General features: G+C 37.9%; 1 protein-coding gene across 4 annotated transcripts in view; it reads left to right on the forward strand.

The window, feature by feature from the left end:
• Window positions 1-19,578, forward strand: part of ACOXL (acyl-CoA oxidase like) — a 368,095-nt gene that overhangs the window by 158,565 nt on the left and 189,952 nt on the right. For all 4 annotated transcript variants that reach the window (XR_012689756.1, XM_075203751.1, XM_075203752.1 and 1 more), the window contains exons 11-12: window positions 15,347-15,463; window positions 16,382-16,535. Coding sequence is in view for 3 of the 4 variants with exons in the window: in XM_075203751.1 (XP_075059852.1) it covers window positions 15,347-15,463; window positions 16,382-16,535 (271 nt within the window). In the remaining variant the exon portion in view is untranslated. The remainder of the gene's footprint in view (window positions 1-15,346; window positions 15,464-16,381; window positions 16,536-19,578) is intronic.

Genomic DNA, 19,578 nt, shown 5'->3' on the forward strand with positions numbered 1-19,578 from the left:
TGCACAGTTTAGGCAGTGCACCTCCTTCTCAGCCCTGGCTAGCTCTTGGCAAGAATGTAGATGACCAGTTGGTCCCCCGCACATGCAGGTTATTCTTCCAGAAACTCTGTGAAGTTGTTGGGACACAGGTGATGTAACTTGGGGGTGCAGTGCAATCAGATGTCTCAATAATGCGGCCGCCAGACCATCTCTTTATTGCAAAATAAACTATTTACATGCCTTCTTCACTCCAGCACAATCTTAAGAACTGTGCAGGAGGAGACAGGAGATGTATATAGGAACTGTACATATATATCACTGCAACAGTTTAACGGCTACATGCACAGAATATCAATGGGGCAGTCACATTCAAAATGGCGGCTCTCTAGATCACCCTCATCTCTCTCACAGCAGTGTTCACTCACCCTTCGTCTGCAGGGGTAAAATCTCTCTGCCGTGCTTTGCGGGGGTAATATCTCTCTCTCGTGCTTTGCAGGGGTAATATCTCTTGGACGCTGACAGACCATCCCTGTGTGCTGCTCCTTTCCATCATCCTGTCACTATCTGAGGTAATTTATCCCCAAAATCTGCCCCATGTCACTGGTATTCTGTCAGTGTTGTTGTACTATGGCCCCTAGTGGCAACAGGCGATGAACCAGTTCCCCAGATTATAAGGGGGGTCCCAGGACCTCCTCCCCTCTGTCCTGGGTCCCTACTTGTTGGCATTGAAAGCCCCGCCCACCAGTTCCCACAATCCATTTATACACATACACACACCACAGCAATCACACCCATGCTGTGCACCTGTGTGTCTTCTGTGCTGTGGGAAAGCCTAGGTGGGACTTCAGGCCGTATGTGTAAACTCTCCGGGATTGTAACTTTCTATGCAGGAAAGGTGTGGCAAATAACCCTCTTCCTGTATGTATGTGTATATATATATATATATATATATATATATATATATATATATATATATATATATATATATATATATATATATATATATATATGTGTGTGTGTATATATAATGTTTTCCTACTTTTTTTTTATATAATTCCTAACGTCTAGGCTTATTGCTTGTTTTTCGTTTATATATAATCCTCCTTTCATACAGTGCAACGCAAGTTTAAGGTCTGGACAAACAATGGATGGTGTCACATGGTTCCACACGAAAGTTAGCGCTTGGACATTGACGCAAAACAGTCGGGTCACATTCTGCATTTTTTATAACAATATTTAATTAAAGCGTTTTATCGTCAAGGGAACGGGGTTCTAAAAAACAAGGACGAGGGGAGCAGACACACATTCTACATGTTTTGCTGGTGTCAACATGCTTCACTAAGAGTGAGCGACTGAGCTGTCATTCAAATGTATGTGTATGTGGGGTGGTGCAGCCGCATACACTCTGCCACTCCCCTCTGGAGCTACTTTTAGAGATGCTGGAACTAAGGTACCTAAATTATAGTACATAGAGTATTTCAGAAATAACATGTCTGTCATTGGGTAGTTAATAAGTGCCATGTGCCCTGCAGGCGCTAATTTGAGTACATCAGTATAATAACTGGCTAAGTACACTTATTTGTTCCACATGGGGAGTGTCAGATTCAACTGTCCATTACTCCTGAGTTCATTAATACTATTGTGACACTGTGCTTTATGGAAACCACACTAGCTGTGATAATGGTTACAGCTTCAGTGCTTTAAACATTTGTCCAGGTACTTGGCTTCTAGAAAATCATATCAATGATGGTTGTTAATGACTATAGGCTAAAGCAAAATGTTTCACGCTGTCTGTTTCTGGTAGGTTATAGTGATCATCCACTTGTTGTTCACCATGATCTTGAGGTCAGAAAATTAAAATGCTGTAATAAATATATTTTTTTAACTTGGATTGCTATTTAATTGGGTTGAGATATTGAGTGTTCTTTATGCATTCTTTTACATTCTTTCAATTATTTGTTTGAACAACACATGCTTCTTACCCTTTTCTTTGTTTAGCAGTTGTTGTTTGCAAATGTTATGTGGTGCTGCATTGGCAGTACTTCACTTTGAAATGCAACCCAGCCATGTCAGCTATGACACAATATAAAGGTTACCCTATTGATGTAAGCACAGCTGTGCTGCACTACTCTGGCTGTAGGGAAATGTGAAGATTAAAGATTACAGTTCAGAAGAAGAATAAAATTGCGGTGGAGCAAGCCTGTGCTCACAGACTCCGGTAAAGGAAATGAATGCTTTGCGAGGAGGATTAAGCTCTATTCTTGTCGTAAGCTTGTGAAGGAGAAGTTTTGCAGTGTGTTTTATTTTCCCCTTCTTGATGATGTGAAATCTGTTCAGTTCCACGAGCAAGCAGAAATGCCATTTAACTTTTTATATGTCAAAGGGGACATTCTTAGTGCTTGCCTAGCTTCTCAATCAGTTTACCCCCAAACTCTGTTCTTTCCTAGAAATACTACCCGCTTCCTGCTCCAGTTCCATTATCATTCATAGTCCCTGCTCAGAATTTCTTTGCTTCCTTATCTCGAACTTTATCCTCCATCATTCTTGCTTCCTACTTAAATCTCTCTTCCCCAAAAAAGAGGGCCTTACTGCAAATATTTGCCCTCTGTCGCCATAATGTTATAAAAGATTCTCTTTCATGCTCCCTGGCTTCTCATGCAAATGTCTTCATATCTCTATACTCTTCCTAATTCCATATTACTCTACACTACTATGCACTCTATCTGAAATACAGTGGTTTTGAAGATTACTTTCCAACAGTCCCTAATTTTGAGATACGAAAGGTGTGGCTCTTTGATGAAAGGGTGTAGTGTTTGGTCGGATCCAGGTGTCAAGGTAATTGACTACAAAGTACAGAGTGTGTTCCGGCTGTCAGTAGGGGTAAGAGGACGTTTGCAGGGTGGGAAAGTAGTTAGGGGTTGTCTTGAAGGATACCTTTACTAGTTATGACCCTTTTACTGTACTGCCTTTAAAGTATTTTTTTATATAATTTTTTTAGTACTGTGCTCACATATTGTAATTACATATAAACACTCCAGATTCCTTATTAGTGCATGCTGTATGTGTTTGTACATAAACATAGTTTGCTCTGGTGCTTCTGAAACTACATCTCAGCATTCTATGGCAGATTTCTGAATCCACGATATCTGCAACGCCAGAGGTTGCCTATCTCTGCATTATGACATACCAATCTCTCATGTTGTTGCGGAACCACTTGCTTTTCTTTTATAGCAATGCTTATGGAACATTTAGCCATCCTGGCCTTCATTCAATACAGTTGTCCTCCTGTAGCTGCATTCCAATGTCTGTTTCCCAAGCCTCCCATTTGAATCTGCTTCCAGAGGAAAAGATTGTATGATAGATCATGCCAATCATAAGATTTAGCGATATTAACCCCTAAATGTTTATTGTATTGTGAGCACCACTGGAATTCAAAGTTTAACTTGAACAGCTTTCTCAAGTGGAGAGGTGGAGAGACTTTGGTTTTTTTGTTTGTTGACCGAGTAACCAGATACAGTGCCAAATTCGTTCAGTTCCCTAAATAGATTAGGGAGAATGATGAGAGGTTTGCTAAGGGTTAATAGGGTATTGTCAGTAAAAAAGAGCAATTTAGTACAGAGATTTGCTGGCTGTAGTTAGAGATATCCAGGTTAGATCTAATTCTGCTGGCCAGGGGTTTTATCACAAGGGCCAATATCTGGCGGGAGAGGGGGCAGCCCTGTCTGGTACCATTTGCCAGGTGAAAGGGGCTATTGGTGAGGACTGTTGTGGAGGGTTTGTGTTACAGAGCTTTAATTGCATGCAGGTATTTGTCTCTGAAACCGTAGTGCATGAGTGCCTAGGACATAAATGGCCATGAGACCCTGTCAAATCTTTAATTGATTGGTTTGCATGTGTTGCCATCTGATGTTTTAACTTACTTGCTAGCATGGTGTCTGCTTTTGTTACTTTTCTCATAGAAGCGTTGATTAAGCCAGTTCAGATATTTTTCTGTTTTCTTAAATATGATATTGTTAAACTCGTCCCTGGTCGACGGGAGTTAATGCTAATTTTCTTTTGAAGGGTACAGCTTATGTGTGTTTTCAAGAGATTACACCAAGTTTATGAGATCTTCCATTTTTTTCTTTTGTTCTTTGTTGCGGTACAGTACAGACAGTACTCCTAACACCTTATTTGTGTGCTTTCCAGATTAGTTGAAGGTTGCAATTGTATAATACATTGTTAGAGAAATAGTCAGCAATACTTTCCACCACTTTTGTTTGGAATTGGGGGATTTTTAAGAGTGTTTTAATGAAACTCCATGAAGGCCTGTCCATGTTGTCCCCTAGTAGTCCCATTGTGGAGGTAACTATTAAGTGGTTTGACTAGGGGTTCATTTGTATAGTGATGTTTACTAATCGTATAGAAATGAGGTTGCACTCAAAGAGCTTGTCTATCTTCGAGTAAGCATTATTGGGAAGATAGATTAAGTGCCCTCTATGTATCAAATAGGCATATATCATTCATATGCTCATTAAGGGTCTTGAGGGTATATTTACTAAACTGCGGGTTTGACAGAGTAGAGATATTGCCTATAGCAACCAATCAGATTCTAGCTATTATTTTGTAGAATGTCCTAAATAAATGACAGCTATAATCTGATTGGTTGCTCAAATTCTAAAGTGAGACTATTGCATAATTTTTATTAGTTTTTTAAAACTGACATTTTCTTGTTTGGTTGGTAGCATTTCGTTCTATTTTAAAGGTGTCACAGTTAATTTTTTTTAAAAAATGTTTTTTTTGTCAATTGCACAAGTAGAGAAGTAATAAAATGTGATCAGGAAAACAACTGCGGGTATGATGAGTGAAGCTAGTAAATACATTTCTGTAGGAACAGTAAGCAGACTTAACCCAATTGAATAGACCATCAGACTTTTAGGTTTAGGTGAATAAGGAGAGAGGTGAGAGAGGACAGAAGAAGCAAGAGAGGAGAGGAGGAGGAGAAATAAGGGCAGGAGAAAAAGAGAAGAAGACAGAGGAAAAAAGTGAGGGAGTAGAGCAGGTAGCGTTGCTAGGGCCGCAAAGAGGGGGGGGAGAGGGAAGGGGGGCTAAGCGTTTGTAGGGAACGCAGGCACTAACTATGTCAGGGGAAGGGAGAGCGGTATTGAAAGAAGGACAACCAAGGGTACCATACTTTATTGAAGGGTTTAGAGGAGTTATGATTAATGCTTGTCATAAATTTCAAGGTGTCACAGTTATTGTTAGGGGTTTGGTCATCATCTACACCTAATGAAGGCAACTATTTTGTGGTCTGATCCATGTTTCATGAGAGAGCAGTTTAGGAAATAGTGACATTACTGACAAATAGGCTGCAATGCCATGAATATTGTCTCATCCCAAAAAATGGATGTAGCTTAAAGGTGCTTTATGATAATAACGACCTCTAAAGAAGGCATGGCTGAACATTCTTAGGGGTTTATTGTACCCTTCTTGTCCTCGTCTTGTCATTTTCAGCCAGATTATTATGCTTCATCTAATATATTTCAACATTTTATGGAAATGTATATTCTAACTTTCTAACCACAAGTGTAGTATATAGATGAATTATTGATTGCAAATGTCATTCTAAGGGGCATATTCAATTAGCATTCGTGGCCCTTATTACGCGCGGCTGCCCAGGTCCCGGTATCGCAACATCGTGGATTTCTGTGCGCTCCCTGTAGGGGTGCGCACCGACACTTACCGTACAATGACACTGTACCGTAATGACACTTTACACGCAAAGCTGCGCGTAATCATGACTGCAAATCCTAATTGAATACCCCCCTAAAAATACTTTAAACTATAGTGCATTATATTCTATTTATAAGTGCCTTATATAACATACAAAACATTTATTTCTGTTTTTATAATAAACCAACTAGCATAAAGTTAGTACATTTGCATGCTGGTCAGATTAAATCCTCTTTGATTTAGACAATGTTATATAAATCCTCTGTTTCTTGTTTTTCTTCCTTGCACTTGTCACCACGATACACGGTCAATAAACAAACAGTGTCGCTCTTCAGAGGTAATGAGCCTCAAGGTGATGGTTGAATAAGGTGATGTCATCCTTCAAAGCGCTGTTACTATTTACTGGTCACTAGGAAAACACAGGAGCCTGGGCTGGCTAGTGATATGTTTACACAATTGCTTATTGATTGATTTCACCTTTCCTGGTTGTATGTTTTTTATTATTATTTAAAAATGTTTGTTACAATTTCTGCCCTGTACATAATGTATTGCATATATTGTAAAAATATTATATTTATGCAAGTCTGTTAACTAACTATAATCTTACTTTGACCGTTGTTCAATATCTGTTTTTGTAATTTGTTTTACAAGGATTCAATAAGTTGTGAGTTCTGAGGTTCTCAAGTGTACTAGACATAATTATTGAACCTCTGCATTCCCTATAATTAGTAAATGGTTATCAGGTAAGCTTAAAGAAATGCACCAATGCAGGGCAAATCTCTTATGAACAAACATGCTTGGGCAAAGATGAGAAAGCTAATTTAAATATAATTTATGTTAATTGATTTCATTTTACAATTGCTGTGTAGCTACAAATGCCTCACCAGTGTCACATTAATAAAAAAAGACATTAGCGAAGTTAGTCAAATATGATCATGGTAAATGCCACACCTTGTTCATGAGCTACATACGTTTTGGGAGTCATGGCCTGGGTAAAATACAAGTGAAAGAAAAGTTCTCTCTATACCTGAAGCCGTTTCCTGCCTTGCATACTTGTAATTTATCCTTTTATTAAAATCCTTTTCCCTTCTACTTATTTTCTTTTCTTTTTTTTTTGTTTTACTTTTAGTTATTAGCCCTGATTGGTCACACATATCCTGTCTGATGGGGGCAAAGCATAAAACCAGGGAAGAGTGTCACCTTTGCAATATTATTTCCTCACGAACGGCCTCAGTTTTATCATTCCTTCAGTCTACTCAGGTCTCCTCCTAATGTGGTATTGTGTAATATTAATAGGATTTTCACTTTACAGTGGGAAGAGAAGGAAAGGGAGATGTGAGTAAGCAATACCTCACATAGCTATAAATATTGCAGCACAGGCAAATCTCTGTATCGTGCTACAGATTTACTTCTTAGCAGCCAGCACAGCAGCATCCATGGTTGAATTTGTAAAATAATATTGTCAGGGACACTTTACTGTCAAACTTGATTGTTCATGTTTTAATGGGTGTTGTGAATAAAGTTGCTGGGCTACTAACCTTGCCTGACCTATGATGAATGTCACTTCCTACGTCCCTATAGTAAGAAAGCCGGCAGCAGTAGTAAATACATGCTGCTTGAGGTGACACTGGATGACTGTACACTGTCTCAGTTCATGTCTCGTTCCTTGAAACTAGTTAAACAGATGTCTGAAGCTGCAATCCCAATCACGTTGATGGTCCCATCCACCGCCTCTTTGCTAATACCTAGACCCAAAGTTCAACATAATTATTATACTGGGAAACTGGCCCCAGCTCTGGTAATCTCTTCTCACCCTCCCTTATGAGAAATTCAAGCTTTACTTATCTGTAGCCTTCATAATAGTGAAAGTGCATAGAGATACAGTACACAATGTTGTGTCATCCTCTAAATATGATGCCTAAGGCCACCTAGAAGGCCATGTAGCAACAAGGTAATGTAGGTGTTTGCCTAGAGATCAATGGTGCTTGCAGAGGGAGCCGAGTGCACTGTTCCTACTGTTCTGAGACATTAAGCTGGGATGCCAGTTACTGTAGGTATGTTGTTGAGGGTTTGTTGTGATGCCATGGGCTAGTTCATATGATTATTTTATTAATAAATAGTAATTACATGCTCCAGTCCGTGATGTCATGGGTGCAACCTTGTGTTTCCCTCAGCTCCTAAAATAATAAAAGGCTTATTGTGCAATGTTGATCTTGCATAGGGCGGCAGTGCTGGTGTAACAATGGGGTGTAGCGTATAGGGTTGTGAGCAGTACTGGTAAAACACATTGTTGGCAGTAGTGGTGTAATTAATGTAGGTCCACTGCTGACATAAGGTCACCTGGCTTCCTTGAGCATGAACACTATTCAGCAATTCTATTTTTAACTTAACAGAACTGCCAGTGATAAAGACAATGGTTTACAGGTAAAGGGTCACCTATGAAATTGGTAGTTGTTCCAGCAGTACTACCATATAGCTTCATATAACTGCAACTGGGCAGGTGTATCTAGGTACATTATGTAGTCTAGGCCGACCTTAGTGTGCTACAATACAACCCCCATCACAGGTTCGCTGATCCTGGTTGCTATGTAACTTTATGCATTTTAAAAGCTCTAGCTGTGGGGCTCACATTGATCATAGTGCTCTAAATCATCCCTGTCTGAATATGTTGTTCTTCCGTTTATTTTGCTCTTGTGTTTATCTTATCCATCTCCCTCCATTGTATGGCTTTGCGGACTCTTTGTAGCACTGCATAAGTAAATGATGATAATAATAATCATCCACTGTTCTGAGGCTGCTAGGTCCCAGAACAGTGCAGAGAGCAGTTTGATGTTTGTCTTTTTGTGCTAGCTTTGAATTTCCTTTTTTTTGTGAAAAGTATTTGGTATCGAAAGGGAGTTTACCAAAACACGTTACAAACGTATTCTTGCAAAAATAATAATATAATTGCAATGATGGTAAATACTTGGCATGTTTGCCATTTTAAAAAGGATACAATTAGCATGTTGCTCAGTACGGCAAAATAGAAATTGGGCACCTGCCTATTGGAAAAAAAGCAAATACTGTCCGCATCAACAAACTGTTGAGCATATTAAATAGTGTTGTGTCTATATAATGCACCCGATGCTTAGCACATATAGTACATCCCTATGCCTATCACATACAATGGCCACTTAATATGGTCACATGGGCCAGCACAATAGCCATATGCTCATCATATATAGGACTGAGGATGCATGATCTGCATGGCGACATAATCCTTTATGACAACCTCACAGTCAAGGTAGGAATTTTTTGGGAGGCCAGGAGTGTGCAACTTGACTGCACTCTTCTCCAGCACCCACTTTACACGGCTATGTCTAGGCAGGTGTCTCCATCGCATCTCAGCCCTGGCCAACCCTTAATGTGTCAGTTTCTGTATTAGTATTCCTGTTGTTGGCATTCTCTTGTTCTTATGTTATCTTTGTCTGATTTGTTCACAGTTTTTAACCCCTTGCAGACTATTTAGTCTATTATTGTGACCTTGGTCATCTGACTGTCAGATCTGGTTTAATTTCTTTCATTATGCCTTTAATTCTCTGCTTCCCTGAATATACTTTTGTCTTTATGGCAAGATTCCAGCTCCTGACATTGTTGGCCAGTGTGGTGAGCTGACACGCATTCTTTTGGTGTATGCATACACCGCTTACTGTATGCAAGCATTGTTCTGATCAGAATAGCAGGGGCATTTTAAACTGTCATGTTAATAAGTGCTTACATTATACTGTAGCCCCTGCCTTCTGAACATTATCTTTCAACTTCATCTGTATCTTGCAATTCCATTCTAACAAGTTTTAGCTATATACAAACATATGTCTGTGCATCAGTTACATCAATTTCCACTCTTGCTAACTGGCCAATTTAGATCACTGTATGTGTCACAGCAAAGACTTAATGACAGAAGAGTGTGAATTAACAATAAAGGAAACAAACAAGTAAGCTCTTGCATAACTCATCTACAGTAATAACATACTAAAATCCAAGATTAATAAGAAAATAAAGATAAAATGAGTAGATGGTTAAAACTGTTGTCTAGACCATATCCTGTACAATTGCCTAGTAAATATAGCCCCAGGCCACCTTCTATCTCAGCTAACAAATACTCTTTGTATTTTTAGACAATCTTTAAAGGTTTTTATTCCATTTATCACCACAAAAAGGTATCATTGTTTTGACAGCAGAACCCACAGTAATAATCATAGCTTTTGTTTAATCATGCATTGATGTAAAGCTGTCCACATACACACTGTCATTTAGACATAAAATGTGGTTGTTTTCGAGTAAATTGGCACTAAGTCACTTTGTGTGTGTGAGTCCAAGACCACCAACAACATGAGATCAATTAGTGGTTGAATGGGACTGGTAAATAACCACAAGTTTTCAGTGTACGCAGCCATTGTCCAGGTAATTTAGCCACTGAGCCTGAGTGCCCCTGGCTAGATACATTAAACTTTGGTTGTTGAATGGGTGTCAAAATTGAACTCATCTTCAGTAAATATATGGCCTATGACCATTGGGCCCAATAACTGGATTTGCCTGGCAGGCTAACTTCATAAGCAATTCTAGGTATAAATTTGGACATTGCTTCCCAGTTTTGGAAGTAAATAATCATAAATAACATGCAGCTATTTCAAAAGAATTACCTTTATTTTGGTAAACCCCATATCCCGGCAATCAGCCATTCCAGTCCCAGATTAGTTTGCTGTACCTTATCTTATGTAGGGAGTGTTTACGAATTACGCTTGCACTCGGTCAAGCATTGATGAGCTTGTCTATAAACATCATCATCATCATCAGTGCGCCACAGATTCCATAGCGTCGGTCAATCATTGTACAGTTATAACATATATGAATACAATAAACATAATAAAAGATACATGAATACAATTAACACAAACATTGGATAGTCACGAGCTAATAGTTACAGCTAGCATGGATAGAGGTACAAATTCCATGTGTGTGTACACACAGAGCAAAGAATTAAGACCTGACATGAGACAAACATGAGACAGAGGGTAGAGGGGGCCCTACCAATTAGAGCTTACATTCTAGAGATAAAAACATTAAATCTGAATATTAGCTTTATTATCTTGTGGTCACTATCAATTTCAATATGTATTAAATATCTTTTGCTATTAGGTTCAGTTGTGACTTTATTTATCTCTGTAGTCTTCTGCAGAGTACAAGAATTTGTGTTAACAGTCGTCCTCTTTTCTTTATTTCTAACATAAGATAAGACAGCTTAGGTAGAGAATATCAACAGGCACTTTTCACACATGCTTTCCACCCAATATTACAGATCTATCGACAGGACCACTATCACATGGAATATATGTGATTCTTGTGAAAAGGCTTTCATTAACATCTTATTCTTGTGTTTTGTATGCTTTGTTTGAAGTGTTTCTTAATAATATCTCAGTGAATTTAGCTAAATATTCAGTGATAAATGATGTAGTCCCATTTATGTTTATTTATTTATTTATGAGAATATGAGGTTGCTTTGTACAGTAAGTACTTTATTTTATTTGTCATTGTTTCCAGATCCAGGGCTTTGTTTTGCTATGCAAAGATTACCTCTTTCACAAATCTAGCCTTAATTCTTAGTTAAATAGCTCCAGGTGCTTCCAGGCTAAAAAAAAACTATATTTGGTATACTACCATGTTTCTGCTTTATGCTAAAACTATTTTGTTGCTAATGTTTGTGCCTATAAATTCTTATAAGGCATTCCTGCATGGTTCTTGTGAAGGTCGGCATTGCATGTGCAGCTGAATTCTGTTGGACCATAACACAGTTTGCTCAATTCCAGTAGTTATACCTTGTTTGCATCGCTTATGTTTCAAAACATATTTAATTGACGTTCTGCGATTAGGTGCTAGAACGCTGGCGACTAATACGCAGTATCGCCCCTCACCTATGTCCAGAATACACAGAATAATGTTGATGCAAGGTATACATAGTTCATGTATATATGGTATAGCCACCAAACAAACATACACAGTTTTGGTCGATCTCTTCCTGTATGAGGTGATCCACATATATAGGTATACAAGTGTATTTTACCTTCTCTGACCATTTCATCACTGACACACGTAACCTCACGGCAGAACACATTACATTTTATAGGAGTGACATCAGTACTCTTCAAATATAAAGATATTTTACAAACATTTGACATATATTCCATATTTGCCAACTCTCCCAGAATGTCCGGGAGACTCCCGAAATTCAGGTAGGTCTCCTGGACTCCCGGGAGAACAGGCAAATATCCCACAAACGGCATCTTCCTGTCAAAATGACGTGAATCGCTTCATTTTGGCCCCACCCCGCGACAAAAACGGCATTTTGGCTGCCATAAAATATAAGTTACATTTAGCTGTTAGACATGCATCTGGAGCACAGCCAATGACATTACAGTTTTTTCAAAATGTGGGGGTGTCATGGCTGGTATAGGGGCTCTTATTGCACTAGCGATGGGGCTCACATTGATCATAGTGCTCTAAATCATCCCTGTCTGAATATGTTGTTGTTCCATTTATTTTACTCCGGTGTTTATCTTATCCATCTCCCTTCATTGTCTGGCTTCACGGACTCTTTGTGGGACCGCATAAGTAAATGATGATGATAATAATAATCCACTGTTCTGAGGCTGCTAGGTACCAGAACAGTGCAGAGATCAGTATGATGTTTGTCTTTTTGTGCTAGCTTTGAACTTCCTTGTTTTTTTGTGAATAGTATTTGGTATTGAAAGGGAGTTTACCAAAACACGTTACATACGTATTGTTGCAAAAATAATAATAAAATTGCAATGATGGTAAATACTTGACATGTTTGCTATTTTAAAAAGGATCGCAGTAAGGTATGTTATGCACGTTTCGTCGCTATACAATAATGATTGTCGAATCTCGATTTGTGTTTCCAACGCACAAATATTTATTCTCAAAGTAGCAGAATAATTAAAGCGAAATAATAAGTACAGCCGTTACTTATCGCAGGCGCTCTGAATCCAGTGAACAGTCATTCAGGTCTGAAGTCTGTGGTCAATGTGACTGAACACTAGATGAGAAGCTCCTGCTTATATGCAAACAGAAATACAGTAAAACAATGCAGGTGGTGTGGCTTGCTTCAGGAAGGTCCAGGGGGTTGCAGATCATAGGCTAGTTCAAACTAAAGAATCCAAAGGTGGGGGTCATCTCTCCAGGGGATGTGATCCTTTCTTCCCGCCAAGACTCCAGTTACAACTAGTCTATTAGCATTTTATAGTCAGCATCATATTAAAGGTTTATTCCCTAACATCAATAACTAGAGTATGCAATGTGCGATCTCTTCGCCGAATGCATCGGACAGCTGCTGATGTAAAGGGGATTAATATGATATCAGACATGACACATTTCCTTTAACCTGAACCATAGGTTTTACTAATATGCATATAACTTATAATATTACACATAAACACTACTATATTTCGACATAAATAACTATGTGTTGCAACTACAATTAATGTGTACTATTTACAAATGTGTGTGTTTGTGCGAATGTACATAAAAGTGTAAAAACTGTTATTGCCACGTGTTATGGCTGGATACGCCCTTTCACGCCGTAGCATGCTCTACGCATATTAGCAAACAAAGACAACCAAGTTTGCTCGATATTAATTGAATTGACTTTATCCAATTTGCTGACTTCGACAGGCGGATTTTCCTTCGTAGCAAATAGGGTTGTGAAGGGAAATCTGCAGTATTGCAGTACCGTATTACTCTGAGTAAAGCGCAGCGGGTGCATAATCGCGGAGTGCCAAGCTGGTTGAATATGCCCCTAAATGTCGATTCGTTTATATATATATATATATATATATATATATATATATATATATATATATATATATATATATATATATATATGTGTGTGTATATATATATATATATATATATGTGTGTATATATATATATATATATGTGTGTATATATATATATATATATACATACACAGAGAGCGATATGGATATATATGCATAAATAGATATACACACGGCGCCTATAGAAAACCTTCATACACTGTCGAATCATACCTTTTGTCACATTTCACCATGGACATTGAATTAAATTAAATCAATTTTTTCCCAGGTTTATTTACACATTTCGCCTTACAACATTCAGCTAAAAAAAGGCATTAGTTCTGAAAATGTATAAAAAAAAATAAAAAAACAGAATGAGGCTTGGAAAATTGATTAGTCCCCTCATTTAATACTTTGTAGAGCCACCTTTTACTCTAATTACAGCTGTCAGTCTGCTTGGATATGCCTCTACCAACTTTATGCACTTGGATTAGGGAATATTTGCCTATTCTTCCTTGCAGAATTGTTCAAGTTCAGTCAAGCTTTGTGGGGACCAATGATGGACTGCTCTTTTCAAGACCTTCCACAAATATTCGAGTTTAGATCTGGACTCTGACTTGTTCAGTCAAGGACATTCACCTTCCTATTGATAAGCCACTGCATTATTTTCTTGGCAGTATGTTTAGGGCCGTAGTCTTGCTGGAAGGTGAATCACCCTGCCCATCTTCAGCTGTCTAGCAGAGGGCCACAGGTTTTCCTCAATTTGGGTGTACTTGGCAGCGTCCATCTTCCCTTCAATCCTGACCAATCGCCCAGTCCCTGCTGAATAGAAACACCCCCACAAAATAATGGTGCCACCACCATGCTTCACAGTACGTATGGTTAGTTTTGGTTGGTGCGCTGTGTTTGGTTTGTGGCAAACATAGTGCTTGAAGTTCAGTCCAAACGTTTGATCTGACCATATAGCCTTTTGCCACTTGACATCAGAATCTTCCAAGTGTTTTTTCCAAAAGCACAAATGAAACTGTATGACTCTTTTTCAGAAGAGGCTTCTTTCTTGCCACCCTGACATACAGGGCAGCTTTGTGTAAAGCTTGTGAGATGTCACAGGCACAGACCAACCAATCTCAGCCATAAAGACTTGTAAGTCCTTCCAAGTTGACATTGGCCTCTTGTCATCCAGTTTGGAGGGATGGCCTGATCTAGCCAAGGTGTTGGTGGTGCTATACGCTTCCACTTCTTAATAATGCTTTCCCTTACCTTGCACTTCTAGTGGAATCCTCAAGGAACAGTTGTTTTTATTTTGAAGAAATCAAAACCACTGCAATTGATGTCAGGTGGTGGCCAATTATCCTGTTTTGTGATCTGAAATGTCAGTGGTTGTACCAGAGTAAGTTTATAATAGTTACTCTAAAGGTATGGTCACTTATCCAAACTAGGTATTTTAATAATTATATTAATTGTTAATAAATTTTGTAAATGTTATTCTTACTTTAATGTTGAGGGTTATAATGTGTAAATAAAGCTGGAAAAAGTTTGTTTTAACTTATTTCAATTCCCATGGTGTAATGTGACAAAAGGTAATGATTTTGACAGGGTATGATGATTATGTATAGGCACTGTATATACATATTTGTATTTGACTTGGGAATCTTGTATCGTAAATCTGATTTGTATAAAATGTCAGTCTGACACAAAATAATTGTAGTTTTGTATTCATGTAAATAACTGGTAATATTGCTGTGCTCATGGTTAATGAACTGTTTTCTTTTTATTTTCTTCAGTCGTAGACAGTTTGGCCCGAAAGGCAAAGAAGAAGTGAAGATAATTGATCACCAAACGCAACATCTCCGGTTGATGCCACATTTAGCAACAGCACTGGCTCTGACATTTACCAGCAGGTATTACCTTGTGCTTTGTATGTGATTTGCTGAACTTTCTGACAGTAATTCTTGGCAGATTACAGCCTCCGTGGCTATCAGCTATATTCCTGCAGACATAGTACAAGCACTTTTCTTTTCTTTTCTTACACCTAAAGTATGTATATTAACTTCCAAACCTACCTCACCAATAGCCTATTTGTTTCTCCTTTCCAGCAGCTCTTTATTTATATTGATAGTTCCCATGTTACTATTTTATTAGAATAGATAGATGTTGAAGATATTATCTTTATAACCAAAATACACAGTTCCGATTTTGACTTATTTTCTTTTTAGGGGGCACACTCTTTTTTTGGGGGTGTTATATGATATAAACAGTTTTATATCAATGCCTCTATATTGTTTACAGTGGTCGTATTTTAGGTCTAGCCTGCAAAAGAAAATTACACTGACAGTTTTATACTACAGTATATTTTGTTAATGTTTTAGACACACTTTTCCTATAGGCTGCTATCACTTGGGATAACTAGATATGATTGATTTTATTTGCATGATTTACATATTAACAGCTACAGTAGGGATAGAGCCTTAGGTTATAGTATCATAGGTAAAATGAGAAACATACTTCTGTTTTTACTGCTTGCCACCCACTGTTTCTTGGAAGACATCGCTAGGCCTTATGTGATAAAACTTGGAAAGGAAGTGTTATCTCTCACCCACCTTTTATTGAAGTATTGCTTCTTATTTTGCTCCATTACCAGGGGGTATCCCAACCCCTGTTCTTTCTTTGAATAGGGCATAGAAACCCAAAATGATAGAATTGAACACATTATATATGAGTCAGAATAAGAAAGGGGATCTCTTCTCTGACTGTAGCTTAATATACTGTTAATAGCACATTACAAGAAGGCTCAGTAAGCCTATATCATTGCTTTGTAGGTATGCAGGAGAAATGCTTGATGAGGATGTTTACCATAACAGAGACTTGGTGAACAATCGTCCGTTACAAGCCCTTGTAGCAGGTCTAAAGGCTTATAGCACATGGGAGAATCTATCCTGTCTACAAGATTGCAGAGAATGCACTGGAGGAATGGTGAGTTTCAAGTCATTGTGATGTTTGTGTTATCCACAGTCTTTGAGCAGTATCTGAATGCCCTCTGCTTTTATAGGGGTGTATGAGGTACACTTCCCCTCCGCTCACCCCTGCTGTTTATAATGTTTCTACAGCTTAATCGCTACACAATTGACATGGAAGAAGTGCTCTCCCTGTGCTAGCACAGGGGAACAGTGGTTCTCATTGATGCCTTACAGCTCTGGAGTTGTGGGTTTCGATTCTGACCAGGGCCCCTATCTATATGGAGTTTGTAAGTCCTCCCAGTGTTTGCTCCGGTTTCCTCCCACAGGTCAAAAACTACTTGACTTCTGATAAACTGCACCCTAGTCTGTGTGAGTTTTGTCTGTATGTCTGGTAGAGACTGATGTGAATGATTACATATCCTCTCTGCAGCACTGCAGAATATTATTGGCGCTATATATATATAAATGAGAATAAATGCATTCTTCGTGCTGTCAGTACAAGAGTGAATGAGCTCTATTCATTGTCCAAATACATTTATCAAATTGCCATATGTGGCTAATCTAAACTGCTGTTTATTCTTTGTACTTCAGGGCACATTTACAAAACTGTGCACAGTTTTTTCTTTACAAAAAATGGAGCTATGCCCTATTAGCGACAAATCTATTTTTTTAGTGTTTTTTTTTTTTAGAATGGTTTCTATAAGCAAATAAGGCAGATCGGAGACAGTAGGCTCACCGACATTTGTTACAATTAAAATTATATTGGTAGTGATTCTGCATGATTTAATAATTGTTGTTTTGTTTTTTTGTTTATTTTTACTAAACAAGTGCTTTTGCAAACTGTTATTTATTTTTCTTTCTTGATTTACGTTCGTTTGTAAACAAAAGCTACCACCTACTTTTATTGATGCCACAAACTAATTAAATGCATACATTACTCTGTTTATACCAATCCCCGTCTCATGAACTGAATTAAACATCATTCTCTACTCCCACACTTCAGCTAAATCTTCACACATAGTCAATTTATTGTGATCAGTTTATCATTAGCTATAAATAACTTTTCCCAGTAAAATGGCTAATATACCTACTATATATTATTTTGCATTGGTAGAACAAATGCTTGTGTTCTCATCATAACCATACATATATTGGATGTGGGAGAGATCAGCTGATATGTATCGAGTTGGAAAATACTTTAGTCCTGTGGGTTTTGTAAACTGTGTACTTTTGTCATAATGAGCAATCATCCCTCTGTTGCAGTTAATTGCACTTAGGATTTCTGCATGTATGTCTTTAAATATGCAGATTAAGCCATTCTTGGGAGCATTACTGCTATTTGGAATATATCCTTTGGATAAATCCACATGACTGAGGCAGAAGTGAAAAGTCTCCCTTCTCTATACACTAGAACTTGGCAGGCAGCCACTGCAGTTTCTTACTTACAATGTTACAGCACTATGCAGACAATTATCACAGAAGAGCTGTTATGTAAACATTTTATTTTTCAGCCATAACAAAGGAGAAAAAAATACTTTCAAATTATCTTAGTATTAATTGAGGTATACGAATTGAAAGACAATGAAATAGACATTTTATTTATGAACACCGTTATTGTATTACCTACCACATGCTCATTGCCTGTAGCAGTACAGAACCCCAGGGTTGCTTGTACTCTAGGGCTGTGGGTTTTCAGCATTTCAGGTAGTAAAGCATTGTGTGGTAATGGTGTTTGTTGTGTGGTGTAGCATATCTGTTGATTACACATCTTTGAATATGCTGTATGTCAGCTTTGTATTGGACACTGTGCCTATGTTTTTGTGTACATAGTTATAGCATGTTAATACACTATGTGGAATTACACTGGCTGTGGAAAGGGCTTAATGATTTTTTTCCCTACAATTTCCTCTCTCCTTATGTAATGTAGAATAACGAAAAATGATTTAGCAAGTTATGATGACTAGAAGTATATTTGACAGATGATCGGAGAGCAAAGTGATCTTTGTTAGTAGTGGTCAGCTCTAGGGCGTGTTTGCAAGGGAATTGTGGTTACTGCCTTAAAGTAAAATATGTTACTCTAAAAGATAGAGATACTATAAAAAATGTTCACACCTAACATGCAACTCTTTTCTGTCACAGCCTGGCGGGTTGGCTTATATTGTAGGTTATTGAGTATGCAATAAATGTGTTGTATGATGTTAGCTTCCAGTGTGCACTGTGCACTTCATCAAACAGTCAGATTCTAACTATCATTTTATAGAATGCACTAAATAAATGATAACTAGGGGCCTGATTCATTAAGGATCTTAACTTAAGAAACTTCTTATTTAAGTCTCCTGGACAAAACCATGTTACAATGCAAGGGGTGCAAATTAGCATTCTGTTTTGCACACAAGTTAAATACTGACTATTTTTTCATGTAGCACACAAATACTTGATAGCTTATTTGTACACTGAAATTTTAAGTTGATATTTGTGTGCTACATGAAAAAATAGTCAGTATTTAACTTGTGTGCAAAACAGAATACTAATTTGCACCCCTTGCATTGTAACATGGTTTTGTCCAGGAGACTTAAATAAGAAGTTTCTTAAGTTAAGATCCTTAATGAATCAGGCCCTAGAATCTGATTGGTTGCTATAGGCAACAATGCCACTTTTTTAAACCCACAGTTTAGTCACAGTTTAGTAAATATACCGTCATGTGCTTTTACTGAAGTATTTAACTCTTCTGTAAGACCTAAAGGCTCATAGAAAAAAAAAGTTAAAAGTTTTGTTTTTGCTAAAAGATGTGCCCATAATTTCCTTACGTATTCCCCAGACGTTTTATCCTCTTGTAGTGTTGTGTGGAACATTTCTGATTGACGTTTGCATCAAGATGCAAGCTACACAATATGTTGTGTAAAATTAAAATATAAATGAAATAGAATTTAACTGTGGTTTATGTATTTTGTTAGAAAAACAATGCATTGTGTATTTGCATGCAATGGTTCTGCATGTTCTTTTGGAAAATTAGGATACTATGTGTCATGCACTGCTACTGCAGATTGCCCATATGCTGC

This window comes from Mixophyes fleayi, chromosome 3 (genome assembly GCF_038048845.1).
Source record: "Mixophyes fleayi isolate aMixFle1 chromosome 3, aMixFle1.hap1, whole genome shotgun sequence".
Taxonomy (NCBI): Eukaryota; Metazoa; Chordata; class Amphibia; order Anura; family Limnodynastidae; genus Mixophyes; species Mixophyes fleayi.